This window comes from Passer domesticus, chromosome 6 (assembly GCF_036417665.1).
Source record: "Passer domesticus isolate bPasDom1 chromosome 6, bPasDom1.hap1, whole genome shotgun sequence".
NCBI classification, from domain to species: Eukaryota; Metazoa; Chordata; class Aves; order Passeriformes; family Passeridae; genus Passer; species Passer domesticus.
The window spans coordinates 34,304,296-34,320,061 of NC_087479.1; the positions used below are offsets into that span (position 1 = coordinate 34,304,296).

The 15,766-nt window shown below is 39.5% G+C and overlaps 1 protein-coding gene across 6 annotated transcripts in view; it reads left to right on the forward strand.

Annotated features, from left to right (window-relative positions):
- The window catches only part of SMOC1 (SPARC related modular calcium binding 1), a 163,623-nt gene that overhangs the window by 98,525 nt on the left and 49,332 nt on the right, over window positions 1–15,766 (forward strand). For 5 of the 6 annotated variants that reach the window (XM_064424381.1, XM_064424378.1, XM_064424377.1 and 2 more), the window contains one exon: window positions 13,767–13,856. In XM_064424381.1, coding sequence (XP_064280451.1) covers window positions 13,767–13,856 — 90 coding nt within the window. The remainder of the gene's footprint in view (window positions 1–13,766; window positions 13,857–15,766) is intronic. The other variant, XM_064424379.1, reaches the window with a different exon arrangement.

Below are 15,766 nucleotides of genomic sequence, written 5' to 3' on the forward strand. Positions count from 1 at the left end.
AAATTCAGACTCTACTATGCATATGTAATAAGCCTGCTTCCTGAAAGCAACCAGTTTGCTATGTGTGTGTGCTACAGGAGTGCTGCAAGTCCTTCAGATGTGCAAAAGCTTGATTTGTTCTACCACATATTGATGGTGGCAGTTTCTCAGTCTACCCTGTTAAAGTCAGGGAGTTAGGAAACAGTCTATGGGAAAAACATGAATATGTGCTGCTTTTTGTGAAACTAGGATAAAAGCTCAGTTGACTGAGAAGTTAAGGGGAGGTTAGTGTAAAAAAAAAAGCAGTCCTGCAATAGCTCAAGTGAGCTGTGAGCAAAATTTCTGTAGATGGAATTTGTAGCACATAAGATTTTGGTTAGCTCATATTTTTATTTCCAAGCAAACTTAGCAGTAGAATTGAAGTTTGCTTCCCTATTATAAGAATGGTTCTGTAAAAAATACTATTAACTTAATCAGGAGGTTTGCCAGCTTGTAAATAGTCAGAATTCTCTCTGATTCCTATTGCTGTCTCTATACTGTATATCATCTAGAAAAGTATTTCTTAAGTTCCAGTTAAATGTAACTGTAGAAAGCAAGTCAATTTCACAGGTATAGTAGACTGTAGTTTGCCAACATAACAGATTTTATTATATAGCAAGAACCCAGCTTTTAAATGGGAATTGTGATCAATTTTTTGAAAACAGAGGAATGTAATTTTACAATACTGTGTATTTTGGATAACTTTCCCAGAGCAATGTTCTAAAAACGCTTAGATATATCACATGAAGCAAACAGATTTTTGAAATATTAAAGTCTAGAAGTAAAACTTCAAATTTGTTACATAAACAGTAGAACTAAAACAAATCCCTTTGGTTCCTCACATCGCTGCCTTGTCTGAAATTGTTTAGTTTTCATCAAGACTTTTTTGTGGGCCTCAGAACATATGTATCAAATTTGAGACTGAAGAAAGTTTCATTGGCAAGTATAAAAGAAGGCAAATTCTGTTTTAAAGTGTATTTTGTTTGATACAATGCAAGAATTCTGCTTTCATCTATAAAGTAGCAGTTCCAATCGGTAGCTTAGTCTATATAATATGACTTAATAAAATTGTAGTTTACAAGTGTTATTATAGCAATCTACAGACAAGTCCTGTCTGTAATGCCTTAAGAACAGCTGTAAAGGTTTTAAAATTATTAAGTCATAGTATTGAGCAACCTGGTGAGTAGATCTAATAAGTAGACTAACAATTGATTAAACAACATCTATTAAGTTATTATTAACTGTTTATGTGCTATACATGGATTTCTGGTGTCTGATCATTACAGCTTGCAGAGAAATGGAACAACTTTGGGGTCTGTCAGTTGGTTTTGTTGTTAAAATACTTTATGTAGGCTCAAAACCTTTTTTTTTTTTTAAGAGTTGTTGACATTATTCTTCGCATGCTTTATACAATCTAGACATCTGAATGTTAGTGTTGTTTTCTTTCAAATCAGAGTAATGCACCAGGAAATGTGTTTTGTCGTGGTGCAGGTGTTTGGTCAAGGGGCTGGAAATACTTTCCTTTCAACTCCTTTGCCCCATGAGCTCTGTCAAAGTTTCTCTATAAGAGAAATAAACTATGAAATTGTGATGGGAAATCTTGAATGCATGCAGACCATGTGTGCCCTTAAATAAGGTAGAGAGAAGCTGGAGCGACAACCTCAATGTTTGTTCAAGTTCCTGAGATGGCACCTAAGGGAATTAAAGCTTCTTTACAACAGATCTATCTGTAATAACAGCTTTCCTCTGTGTGCTCATCTGGACTTTTGTTCTATGTTGACAGCAAGGGAGCTGCACTGCAAAATGCTTTGGTAAAGGCTAAGGATGGGAGAAGTCTTCCCCACTGACTGAATTTTTCTGGGCAGTGTTGTGTCTTTTATTACATGTTCCTGGGCTCAGCCTGGTGCTCAGTTTCTGATGGGACCTTCAGGTGCTGCAGCAAAGCAATTTGTGTAAGGGCTTGACAGGTTTCATCTTGACTGTTCAGCTTCTCACAAATACGCCATTAAATGAGATGATTCTTAAAATCAGCTGTCTCTGGTTCATTTTGAACAATACACCTGTGGATGTCTGACAGTCTGTAACTTGAAGATTGACCTTCACCTTGAAATAAAAATATGTTAATGTTTAGAATGTGTTGTCACTTATGCCCTGTGTACACTGAGATGCTTTATTCTGTACATACACACTTCCTTCTGAAACACATTAGATCGCTTGGAGGTCTTTCCAGCAGTACTGTTACCATACTTGATTCCCTCTCTTCTCCATTCCATTCCTTCCCTCACAGTGAAGAACTGTTCCTTTGGTGTCATAATCAAATAGAAAACCTCCTTTTGATAATATTCAGATTCTGGGGTGAAAAAGCTGGGTCTATGTATTTAGAGAGCAAAATTGTGCTCACTCACAAAGCTCTGACACTCCTCTTTAATGATCCAGGGAGGAAAAAACCTGTGGAAACAAGCAGTGGAAAAACATATATTCCCCCTCCCCTCCTTTTTCTTCATTTTCACACATGCAATACAGATATAACAGTGAGGTATCCATTCTCTTTGCCTGCGAGGAAATGAAAAGGCGTATTGTAAGCCCAAGGCTAGTCTGGTTGTCAGCCAGGAATTAGTCCTCTAAAGGAGAAAGGGAGAGGGGCTGGCGAGAGAAGAAGCTGGAAATGAGGAGCTGGAAGGGGGAAAGTACACTCTGAGATGGGTTGGCTGCACATGGCTAGAGGTGGCAGGGGTCTTGTGCTTCCTCAGTGTGCAGGTGTTGGGAGAAAGGAAGGCAGCTTATACACAGGCATGTGTCTGGGGGAGCAGGGTCAAAAATTTAGACTATTTACTTAATCCCTTGGAAAGGCTTTTTTCTCTTCTGTTTTCTTTTTGTGTTTAACAGACTGCTTTACAGGGGACACGTGTGGTAATTAACACATGCAGCTGTAGGGCTTCAGCCATATGTCTGAATTTCAAATGGCCATTGATCTGGCAAATTTGCTGCTGTCTCCAACCCCCCACTTATAGGCCTTGAAGATGTGGGAGAATTTATAGAGTCTTTACCTTGAAGAAACCAGAGCTGGAAGGAGAGGAGTGAAAGGGAATGTGAGTGATACTGGGGAGAGAAGGAAGAAAGTGTGGTACTGCAACCACACTCTTCCACACCTCGTGCCCCAGCTCACCATGTATTACCAGCTAGCTTCAGAAAGGTTTCCAAAGCTAGGGGTCTTGTTATTACTATATAAAGCTTGCAAAACAATTGTTGGGGTTTTTTTTTCTTAATCAGAATCACAGTGTTCTTGTGGGCATTTCAGATGTGCTCCCTTTTCCACAGCTGCAGCTATCTGGGCCCTTGCACAGCTTAGAAGTGACAAGGTGGTAGTTGATTTTGGACTTTGAGCAGCCTTTCTGGGGAGGTAGTTGAGGAGGGGGTGTCTATTGGGCTATGTGGAAACAGAGAATACTTCACATCAAAGCAGAGGCTCCTGGAAAAGAAGAAAAAAAAAAGTGATATATTGTAGGTAGAATAAAACCAGAGAGGCTAAACTAAACAATCATAAGGTTGTTGTTGCTTTTGCCAGCAGTGATCATGCAGCTGTTGACAGTGCTATAGAGCTTTTTGCAAACTTTGCTCAAAGTGTAGGGCTATGTCAAATGCTAAAAATCTTGCTATGAGATATGGTGCCTTAAACAAAATATTTCTTTGTGTGGAAACATTTTTGCTCCCTGTTTTATTTCAAATGTCACTCAAGGCAGTGTGCCAAATGGAAGATGGTTCAAAATTAAGATACTGTAGCTTAAAATTCTGCAGTATCTATAATACTTGTAGTGTTTACAGGGTGAGAAATAAAAAAGTTCTTCTACCAAGTACGAAACTATAAAAATGTTAAGCATCTCTTCCTTTACTTCCCCTCCTTCAATCTATTTTTAAACATTCCCAGTGCTAGCTATTGCTGATTTTTTTGATCTCATCACTCACTCTACAGTGTAAGTAATACTGACACTTTGGAGGTGTTTCTGCTTTGGATAAAAAAAACCCAAATCCACCAACAAGCACTCCTTACAGTCTATAGACCAGCTTTTGCTGACTGTGATTTACCCAGGCTGTATAATATTGCTAGTCTGTTTCTCTGTCTTGTGCCTCTTCTCTCTAGTTTCCCTGTGAAGCTTAGTGCCAGGACTCTGGAGCAGCCATGTATTACATTGCCTCTTCTAATTCACCTCCCTTTCCTCAGTTCATTAATACAGACAGTGCTCCTTCTTGGAGGAAGATGGCCTTATATCCCTTGTATGGATTGGCACCAGCTTTTCCAAATAATTTGGTTGTAGCTTATATTGATATGCACTTGGATGCAGTTTTTATTGCACAGACATAGAGCCTAATTCTTTATTCAGTGTTTATTACAGTTTATTTCCTTTCAATTGTTAATCTCCCTGAAGAATAAGGTCATTTCAGTTCTTCCCCTCATCTTCACTGCCTTGATCCTTTTCTGTAGAAAAAAAAGAAGTGCTGGATTTACAGCTGTATAATTGCTGGGTTGTATTTACCACAGCAAAGCTTTTCTATGCCATTTGACCTGTGAAGGTGTCTGCTGGTCAAAATGAGCCTTGGAGACTCTGCTTTGAAACTGACTGCCATCCCTACAGCCAGCTGCCACTGGTAATTGGTAAATATGTCATCATTCCTCAGCAAATGTGTTAGGTAGTCGTGATTTTTGGTAATAGGTAGTTTTTGGTGCTATATGTTATGAGCATGCCAAAAAACCATTTAGTCCCCCTGATTCTTTTAGCTGTGTCTCCATTTCCCCTCAGGTGTGTGTCTCGGTAGGGGGATGGCATTAGACTCTTGAAGGACAGCTTAAGTACACAGCTGAATGAAAAATATTCTTTGCTCCCATTGGGAGCCTCTTTCTGCAGCCTGTGCGTGTTTTTTAGTTTTGAAGGCATTCCAATAGCCTTCCCAGGTGTTGTCGTAGCTGATTTTTTACATACTGAAATTGTTGCTGGTTCATAAGGAGAAGAGCCACTTTCCATGGTGGTCGAGGTTCATTTCTTTAGTGTGCAGAACATTGCTAGCAGCTGTGAAACATCAGTCTGCAATGACAGGCAGGCTGAGATCCTGTCTGAAAATTTACCAGATGACAGAAGCAGAGCTGGGACTCTGGGCTTTGTTCCCCTTCTCCTTTCCCAAAAAGTAGTTGAACTATAGTGTTTTAAACATTCTTACATTGCTGGTGAGGATGGGCTCATAGTTTGGCTGCTGCTAGATACTATGATCTGAAATTATCTTAATTATTCATTAGTATTGTGAAATAAACATACAAGTCAATATATGGCACTTATATGTTGCATTTCTAGGTAAGCTGTTCAGTGGGGCTAATGGACTCTAATCCAAAGAGGGATTTTAGTGTTGTCCCTGCTGCTGCATAACTTACTTCAGAAGATATGTGAACAAAGTAAAAGAATGAATTTTGAAACCATGGGATTGGGAATACGGTCATCTTTCAAGCTAAAAGTATTGTATAGTTTATACAGTACTTAAAAAAAGGAGAACATTTTGGTTTTTAACTCAGTAATGTAGCCAGAACAGCAGTTGGATAGAAAAATACAGCAATGCCAGGGAAATAGTCCTTTCTTCCAAAGAATTGCAGTACTTTACCTATGATGGAAGAGAGGGACTAAGCTCAAAGAGAGAAGGGCTTGAATCTGATAGAGTGGAAATGGTAGATTAAGAAAAATTACTTGTATCATAGCAGCTCCCTCAAGAGCATTTGAATGGATATGCAGGTTCTTTTTTTTCTTCTTTTTTTTTTTTTTTTCTTTTCTCCTTCTCCTGGAATTTGAGCCACTCTGGAGGTGAAGTAAAGGTTTTTTTACTTAAGACAATTAAAATGATTGGCAACCTAGTTGCCATTATCTTTGAGGCAGTGGCATAACTGGAGGCTTGATTCTATAGGTCAGAGCTGGATGACAGGACCATGTATTTCTAAGTCACAGGATGATTTCTGTTTGCTTAAGGAATAAAACTGCTGCTGGGATTGTTACAGAAGGGTGTGAATAAGAAGCCTCTGCAAGTGGGGGAGGATACAGTGGGGACAATGTCTTCACAGCTTGACAGTGATTCAATGTTGATCAAAAAGAAAGCTTTTTGTGCAAATCTAAACTGAAGATGGTCTCAAAAGTAACCTGACCTTTATTACCTGCTTCACCTTTTTAACAGATAAGGTTCAAATCTGGCTTTGGGCATTTATTTTTCCTGTTATTTCCAAATCTTTGAAGAGACCTATTTTGCCGTTTGGGAAGGAGTTTGGCTGTGAAATCTGAACACTGTAAGACTGCAGGAAGGTAAATCTATGTGCAGTGACAGGTGTTCTCCATTTAAGCTTCCTTGCATTTGACCTCAGAAATGCTCTGATAACCAAACTAAGATCTGGTCATGTGCTTCTTTATCCCATATCTTATGTACAAATTGCTTTTGTAGAGAAGATCATCTCTGTGTTGGAGTTTGGCCCAAAAATGAACTGAGAAGTCTGGTTCTAAACAACAGGACTGTGTACAGGTTCCTTATTCTGAGTTACATCAGTACTCAGGCTACCTGTGGGGTACTGCTGCTTCTTGTCCAAAAGTCCAGGCCTGCAAAGCTGGTTAAGACTGTGGTTTACTGTTTACAGTTTGGAGAGAAACTGGCTGCAAACCAAGAAATCTTATTTTTGAGGTTTTGAATCTCTCACTTATTACTCAGTAGAACAAAAGAGAGATCACACAAACTTGTGGCTCCCTTCTGTCCTCCTAAATGAGTTGATTGCCCTATATTGGGGATTTTAGCTTGAGAAAGGGGAGAGCAGAGGGTGAGTCTCAAGCTTGAATTAGGTGAGTGCTCTTAAATAATGGCTTTAATAATCTTCAGGTAGCTTGTCTTTTGCTCGGAAGCGTGCCCATACACTTGAGAAAAATGTGCTTTGGAATGATAGATTTTTGTAGGTCTGTTAAAACAACAACTTTTCACAAGTAGTGAAGCAAATTTGCTTGATGAGAAAGTTCACTAACAGTTCAGCTTAATTCTCTGATCTTTGTAGCTGCTGCTTGTTCAAGTAACATGTAGTGTCTCTGCATTGGCACCAAAATCCCTAGGAGTTTTGCCATCAAAGTGGTGAAGTCTAATGGCTCGGTTTTCAACTGCCTTGTCTTCCATGCAGCAGCACTAGGAAGATTTTTTTCTCCCCAGAAAGGTTTGCACAACTTACAGAAGGGAGTCAGGTATTTTAAGTGGTAATTACCTTAAGGGCTTGGTTCAACCTACAAAGTTCAAATCTGAATCTGGATCTGAACTTCCCCAGAGCCAGGGGGTGGTTTTGGACGTTGTATTGGTTTGACCTGTTATAGTGCAAGCTCTGAAATACACATCCAGATGTGGGCTGGGATTTTGTATCTTTCCAAGTATGAGATATTAAGGGTCACTTTTACATGACACATAATTGAAATAATATAAAACTGGATCTCATGTTGGGGAAGGTGTCTACAGCATTATGTTTGAAGGGTAATACCTTGCTATGTCTTAATTTTTCAAAAGAAGCTGTTTAAAGGCTGCAGAGACTGAGAGGTTAGAGGCGAGGTTTCTTTTGGCTAATTACTGTAGAACTCCCTTTAGAACTTAGGCAGTAAATAAGGACTTTGGATTTTAGAGAGATTCTGTCTGAATCTCAAGATTCAATAGTTTTAAAGCCACTGAACCCCAGAGACTAGAGCATTGCTATTAATGAGTGCTGCTCCAGACTGCTTTTGACACGTTTGCTTTTGAAGGACTAGACCCAGGAAGAGGGAGCTCTTTGTTTGTGGTCAGAATAAACTCATTGTACACCCAGACAATTAACTCTTCAGTCGACTTGCCAGCCTCTGTAAAGCACTCCACTCCCCTCTCTGTCTACCTCCAGTTCTATTCAGACACTTAAGCACACCAGTGTTTTTTGTTTATTATTCTGAAAAAGTCCTTCACAAGAATAGTCGAGCAGATCAACATTGTCCTCCCAGCAGCATTTATCTCTGCCTGGCAGTGAGTGTGTCAATCAGGAATCAAAAAGCCAAACAGAGGAGGCTTTGAATTGTGTCACAGGGGTCAGAGTTACTTCCAGCTGTCTGTGCATGGGATAGGCTTTCTTGCAGGGCGAAGAATTGTGCTGCCAAACAAACACTGAGTACATTGGACCACAAAGTCCTTGGGGCTTCAGTGGCTTTTTTCATGTTGATGCACCTGCGAGGGAGATGTGGGAAGGAAGTGGGGGGGGAACTAATGCCTTCCAGAAGGCACAGGGAAAGGCTCCTTATCCTATCTGATTGATATCTGGAATGCAGTGCTGAAGTAAAGGCTGCCCATATCCATATGGCATACAGAATAGATGACATAGGAAGAGAAAAATTACTGCAGTGACAGTGCAAGTCAACCTTTGCAGTTAGGAGCTCATTAAGCCCTACAGAGCCCTTGAATGTTTAGGCATATTTTCCCCTTTTTAAGCAAAATTTTACTTCACTTGTCCATATCCAAGTGTTTGGGGGTTGTTATATCTATCCAAAGGCAGCACATTGCTGCTGTTTCTTAAAATTAAAGCAATAAAGAGTGAGAATGTGGCTTTTGCTGATTTGGTTTAAAAAGTTGGGTTTTTTTCATAACAGCTGTGGGATCTCCATGCATAGAAGTGGTTGGACTTGATGATCTTAGAGGTCTCTTTCAACCTAAATGATTTTATGGACAGGAGTGTGAAAACTTGGCAGGGGAGTCTATCTGCACTGGTGTGTTTCTATTTCAGCTGCTTGCAAAAACTTACCTTGTTTGGCCAGATTGAAGGAATTTCTTTGAATAAATGCTAACTTTCTGCACTTATGTTGGCAATATATGTCTGTACATAAAAGTTGCATAGACTATTAAATTAATTATGACTTGCTGAAATTGTTTCATTTAATTTAGGGAAGGATTGTGGTTAAGGCAACAATTTGCTCCTCCCCTGCAATACTAGAAGGGACATGTATTTTTGTCTAAGACCCCATGCAGTGCAAACACAAAACACAAGATTTGTTGTCTTTTTTCTTTTTTCTTCTTCTTCTTCTTTTTTTTTTAATACTTAAAATACCCTGGATCTGGGGGTAATACATAGAAATGTCAAAGTCAAAACTGCATCTTCAAGATTCAGGAGCTGCATGGATAGAAGGAGCTTAATTGACCTGGTGGCTCTTTGTTCATCTGACCAGAGCTACTAAAGCTGCAGGAATGAGTATGTATGACTTGAGTCCCTCAGGAGTACTGGAGCCTAGGTCAGCTCTTCTCTCTTGTTGTTGGCTTGACATCTTTGCTAAGGGTGGGCTTTGCTGCATCATACAGGACCTGCTAAGAGTTCACTCATTGTCCTGGCTCTCTGTGCTCTAAGTTACCAATTTAGCTTCAGCTGTGCTCTCTAATGACTCAGCCAAAACCAGATGATGGTAAGTGAAGGAACCACTTGACACTGGAAGAAGGCTGCCTCTTCCCATAGCAGAGCTATGCACTTAAAATTGTCATCTGCTTATTCTATCAGTCTGACTCAAGTCTGGGAATCATTGATGTTCAAGCTATAGGCTTTCAAAAAAGATTAGATTTTGTATATAGCCTGGATGATGGACTCCATAAACACCTGTAATCTTCAAAATTAAAAAAAATGTTTACAGATTGCCTCATGGATTCCAGTCAGAAGAGAACATTAGCCTCCCACATCACATCTCCTACCCAGGAAAAATATACTCACTGCACAAGTCATCTGAGTACTTGCATCTTCACATTAGCAGACCAAGACCTGTGTGCTTCCCCAGCAACATCAACCTTCAGTATACCTTCAGCATACTTTTATCTCCTAACTTTTCCCCTTTCTGCACCTTCCATTAGGTAGCTTGAGTTGAGAATGGTAATTCACAGCAGCAGGCAATTACTTCACATTTTTCCAAGGAATACTGCTTTTTTATGTCAAGGAGTTTATTTTTCTCCTGACATAATCTAAGTTGCTCATGGTCTAGTGCTTGTCACTCAGAGTAAAATGGTCACTTTAACAGGTGTCCTTTGCATGACCTGGATCTCCTTCTCCCCCAGCCCCAGTGTACACTACAGTCATTGCAGATGTGGATGCTTGCTAGATGTTTTGCAAGGACAAGACATGGGGAGGGTATTCTAGTGAGACCATAAAGAGTTCTTGCCCAGCACTAGTAGTAGATCAGGATGTGCAAGTAATTGTCCCAGTTTCAAGTTAATGTCAGTCAAGTGCAATAAAAACTGTTCTTGCTTATGAGCTTCTTATAGTAGTAGTGGAATTCTAGTTTATATCCAAGATAGCTTAATGTGAAAATGGTTTAGGGAATCTTATTTAGACCTGCCTGTTTCACTCTTGTCCTGAGGCAAGATAAAAATACCATTTTAAAGTTGACAGCAGTTGAGCCAGAAAAATCTGCTGTCAACTTTTGCAAGTGTACCCTAGGAAGAGGACACTTACTAGAGGAGTTTTATAGCTTTAAAATGTCCAATGAGGAGGTATTCTGCTGAGTGATACTGTCTGTAGACAGTGGTCTTGGAAAAAGAAAGTGAGTATTCATGCTGGGTTGTAAAACTTGGAAGAGAAGTATGCCAGTGAACTCCTCCTCAAGGCTCTGAAAGTATTTTGCAGCCAAGGGATGTGGTTCTGAATTGCATGAGTTCTGATCTGGGAGCATTGCTATCTAGAGGGATTAGGAAGTAACACTTGATCTGTTTAATCTCTGTGACATGCTGTGTATAAGGAACTATTGCAGTGGCATGCCTCTTTTGAAAGTGTGGAATTTAACAGCTCTTTGAAGAAAGGAAGAGACTGTACCCAGTGAACATACTTCATTACCTTTGTACCCAAAGTAACAGTATTCTGTACTTCTCATATAGTGTCACAGGAGACCTTAGGCCTCTGGAATAGTTAAGGGTTTTGTTCTACGTTGAAGTTTTTATTTAAGGAATACAAATGGTTTTTCAAAACTTTAGGTAAAATAGAACTTATGCCCTGTTTGTGAGGAGCGAACAGAGCAGTGGAACAAATGTTCAGTGTGACAAACGGAGTATTGAGCGAGAGGAAAAATCAAATAAGAGCAGGCAAGTATTAGGGTGGTTTTTCTGCTGTGAGGGAACAGCAGTGAAACTTGACGTAAGCTAATTTGGAACACTGAGACTTGCTGAGAATTCTTCAGTTTAAGGAAAGAAATTGGTAGTTTCAGAGTAAGAAGCTGGCAGCTGGGAAGTGAGCATGGTGTTTTTAATGAAGTGCAATTTTTGTCTTTTATTGACTATTTCATGACCTTTAAAAAACAATCAGAAATATCCCTGGCTTTTGATTTTTGAAATCTGGTGAATGTAATTACAGGGCTCTTGCCTATTGCATTTTTTTTCTTGTATATGTGATGAAAGAACTGTACTTCCTTGAACAACAGGGGAGTAATTATACTTCTCTCTATTTGCAAAACCCTTAATACTGTGCTGGGTGCTGCTACAATGTGGACTTAGTGACAATTTGGCTTTAGTAATCCAGTAAGGAAATGATTGTGTAATCCATTGAGCCATTTTACTGAGATTATCTTAAACAATAGCTTTGAACTGAAAGGTTTGTTTAATACTCTCCAGTAGCTTAATGGCTAACTTCATACAAAAGCTGCTGCAGAATTCTCTTTAAGAAGAACGTATTTGACAAATTGTAATTGCTGCTGTGTTCCTTGCACATACATGAATGTGAAAGAATTCCCCTGAACCTGAAACATCCTGTGTTCTGCCAAATTTCAAATAATGATTTGGATCAAGTGCTGTGGCTCAGATCCACTTCTGATTTTCCGCCATTGTTGGCTTCCAGGTTGCTGCTTTAAATCTGAAAAGCAATTCTGTAATTACTTGGTGCAGAAGCATTCATGAGAGCAACAAGAAACTTATTATTGCACTGGTCTTTTTTTAACACCAGGTCTCTTCCTGTTTTGTATAACTTGAGAATTATTCACCTTTCTAGTTGTTCTTTGAGTGTCTTCAGCAGTTTGTGGTTGCCTTCTCAATCTTTAAAGCCAGTCATGCTAATTACCTTCTGTTCACTGTTTTGTTACAGTGTAAAGTGCCATCCTAAATAAGTAACAAGACATAGCTGTGGCTCCTGGAGTCTTGCAAAAGCAGAGCAACCTATTCTAACACTGAAAGTGCAGATCAGCTATTTACTTCTATCCAAAGAGCCTTTAAAGGGCAAAACCTTCCTCCATATAATTTAAGAAATATTCAGGATTTTTTTCCAAATCAGTTGCTCAAACTTTAGAAAAAATAAATACTGCTTATCCAGGTTACTGGTAATGCCCAGTAATAGAAAAGCTCAGAACAAGAGCTGACTGAGGAATGGTGAGTATTTTTTCTTCTAAGTATTTTTTGTTACACTTGCAGTTTAGCATAAAACCAAATACAGTGATGAAGAGGAACACGACAACAGGGTGTCTCATTTCTGTCAATGTCCTTTACTTCAGTGGATCTCTGAGGTCAAAATGGAATTATCAGCATGTTTTTGCTTTCTGTGAACTAGACTACTTTTTTTGGAAATGCATAAAATAAATGAACTGTGGAAGAGGTGTTCAAGCTTTTCCTCACTTAAAAAAACTGCAAATACAGGTATGGGTGGAAAAAGTCTACAAGCTTCTGTTTTCCATCTCAGCCCTTCCCTTCCTTTTCCAGTGGTCTTTTACTTCTGTAAATGGAGCTGATATAAGAGAAGGCTAAGGGCAGATATTGCTTCCTCTAGGAAGAACTGTCCCATGTATGTTTCCTCCAAAGAGTGTTTGCCCTGTGCTTCTGATGGTCATGGAGAGAGGCAAGCCTGTATTTTCTGTTGGACTCCTCCCTCCAACAGATTTTCACTGTGCAACTTTACATTTTAGGTTCCTGCCCACTTTGCTGCTTAGTGTCATTCTTGCCAATAACACATGCAAAGAATAGTTACTAGAAATCAGAGGTTTTAAGTCACTATAATTCAAGCAGGAAAAAAAGCCCAATTCTAGGTGTAGTAGGCTGACCCTGGCTAGATGCTAGGCACTCACCAAAGCTGCTCTCTTACTGTGCTCTGGAACTGGATAGGGGAGAAAATGTATCAAAAGTTTGTGAGTTAAGGTCCAGGAGAGATCACTCACCAAATACTGTCATGGGCAATACAGACTCACTAAACCTAAACCTAATGTAAGAGAAATTGTTCCACAATTTTCCATTGAAAGATATTGTCACCACATTGCAATTAGAGAACACTTTGATGCAGTCATTGTGAATAAAAAAGATTTGCTATTGACCATCCCCTTCTAACAGCTCTGCAGTAAATGCTGGTGCCAACTCTACACAGGTAAGTTTCAGAAGAAGAATTTTTCTTTTGAACAAAAGGAATGAGGAGAAAGACGCAACAGGACAGCAATCTCCAGAACCTTTGCTGTCTCAGGAAATGGCCTGTGTAAAACTAAACTGACCTGAGACTAAAAAGGCAATTAATTGCCTTCTGGGGAGACTACCAGGTGATAAACACCAGTGGTTTGAGGAGGGAGGGGGGAGGCTTTTTAAGTGTATCAAAAGGGCTTGATGCATATTTTATGTAAAATGTTATTGCTTTTAGCATGAAATGATTTTGTTCTGTCTGTCTTCTCTCTCTTCTGGACTTGGCCGGGCCATGTACAAATCCCAATCATTCAACAGTACTGGAGAGTAGATAGTATTTACCTCAATAATGGTAGTTTCTTTTCGATTCTTTCTAACCCTCAATTCAGATGATGGTTCGAAGCCAACGCCTACCATGGAAACCCAGCCTATTTTCGATGGAGAAGGTAAGAACATCCCTTAAAATAACAACAAAAAAGCTACTTCCCTCTCCCTTTTCTCTAGGATTTATGGTTCAAATGCTTTCTATATCCTGCAAAGCGGACAAGCCAGTGAATCTCATAAGTTATCCAAATTTTAGAGTGCCCTTGGGACCTCTGGCATTTTCCCTAATCCTTTTACATCCTCCCCACTTTTCTGGAATCCAGCAATAACATCAGTTGATCAGACTCCTGGTGTAATCTTGGAGGGAAAAGTGTGTCCCAGCAAGTAAAAAAAAGGTGCATCAAATCAGAAGTGGCCACTTCCTTTAGACTGTCCTTACCCCTTACTATCTCTATTAGTATCTGGTGATACTAATACTGGGAGTTTCATAACCTCTGCAATGTGTTACAGCTTCACAAAAGGAAGGGTAATGCTAAACCACAGCTTGTGAATGTTGACTTGGAAGAAAATTGCTGGGAGGTTTCTTTATTTAGCAAATGCTTTCATTGACGCACATACTATTTAAGCAAATGAAGTCATTGTCCTGGGCCCACTTAATTCATGGCCCACCCAGGCAGTTTCCTTCTCAAACAGGCAATCTTGCAATTGTATTATTTTGGAGAGGGAATATCGGACCTTAGTCTATTGGAAGCCTTTAAACAAGGATAAAATGGCTGTCATCACAGAGAGTTCAAGCCTTTTACGCATACAAACATAAAGACCAGTGGGAATAATGTTCCTTTGGTAGTGAATGGGCCTAACAGCAGCTGCTTATATCTTGCATATTGCTTGGAAGTAGTGCCTGTTTTCTACAGGTTAAACCCACAACCATTATAGTGAAGCTATGGGCAGAAGTATGAACCACTCTGTAACCCATCTGAAACTGTAGACAGTGAGGGCAGTGAGGGAAAGCCTATGCATCTTCATAGGGGACTGCTGTACTTCATGCCTTATTTAAGCTGGATCAAAGGCAGAAGTGAAGACTACTGAGCAAGAGCAGGAGGTACTTTTCTGTTGATATTTCCAGCTTTCTTGTAGAAATGGGTGCTGTGGTGGGGTTTTATTGTTGCTAAAATAAACATATTTAATGGCAAGATGCTATAGTCCTATCACTTCATATTTAGTGATAGTAGATTTGTAACAATCTTCTTGTGAGCTTTAAGAAACAGTAAAGCTCTCAGAGAAAAAACACTCTCAAATAAACAAAGGAGACTGAAGCCATGCTGGCTCTCTCTTGTTTGTATCAAAAGAGGGTTCCTCCTGGCAGTAAGCTGATATTGTATTAAATTACTGTTGGAAATCACAAACTTCTGACCTTAAAGTTTTCCCCTGAGAGGGTACCCATAGGTATTTAAAGAAAATACGCACATAAAGAATGTGCTAGTAGAATCTAGGAGTGAGATGATATGGTTAATACAGCCTGGTCAGAAGCTCCTTCTAGGAGAGTTTCAATGTTTTGGTCATTCAAATAGAATTGGACAAAGTTCTTTAAGTGGTGTAGTGAAGACGCCTTTTCTGGTGATGGACAGAATCTGAAAAAAAGTGTTATTCTACTTTCCATGAAAAACAATTTCAAGCAAAAACCTTCCCATTGATCTGTAGGTGAACTCCAGTCTGATAAATGGGGACTGAACGATGAGAGATTGACTCTCAAAAACATTGCAATGTGTTATTCAAGACCTTATCTCCTGGACTTTTGGAGGGAATGACTAGTGCCATGGCCTGACTCTGGAGGACAGATGGACAGGCAGGTTAATCAGGCTATGCATTGATGAATAATCTCTTTGAAATTTGTCACTCTGTATTTTGTAATCTCTATTAGTAAAATAGGACTAAGTAGATTTCAGTGGTGGCTGTAAGAATAAACAATTAATGGTGTGATTCTTGGGGTGTCCTGTGCCACACCAGGAGCTCGACTTTAATGATTCTTGCA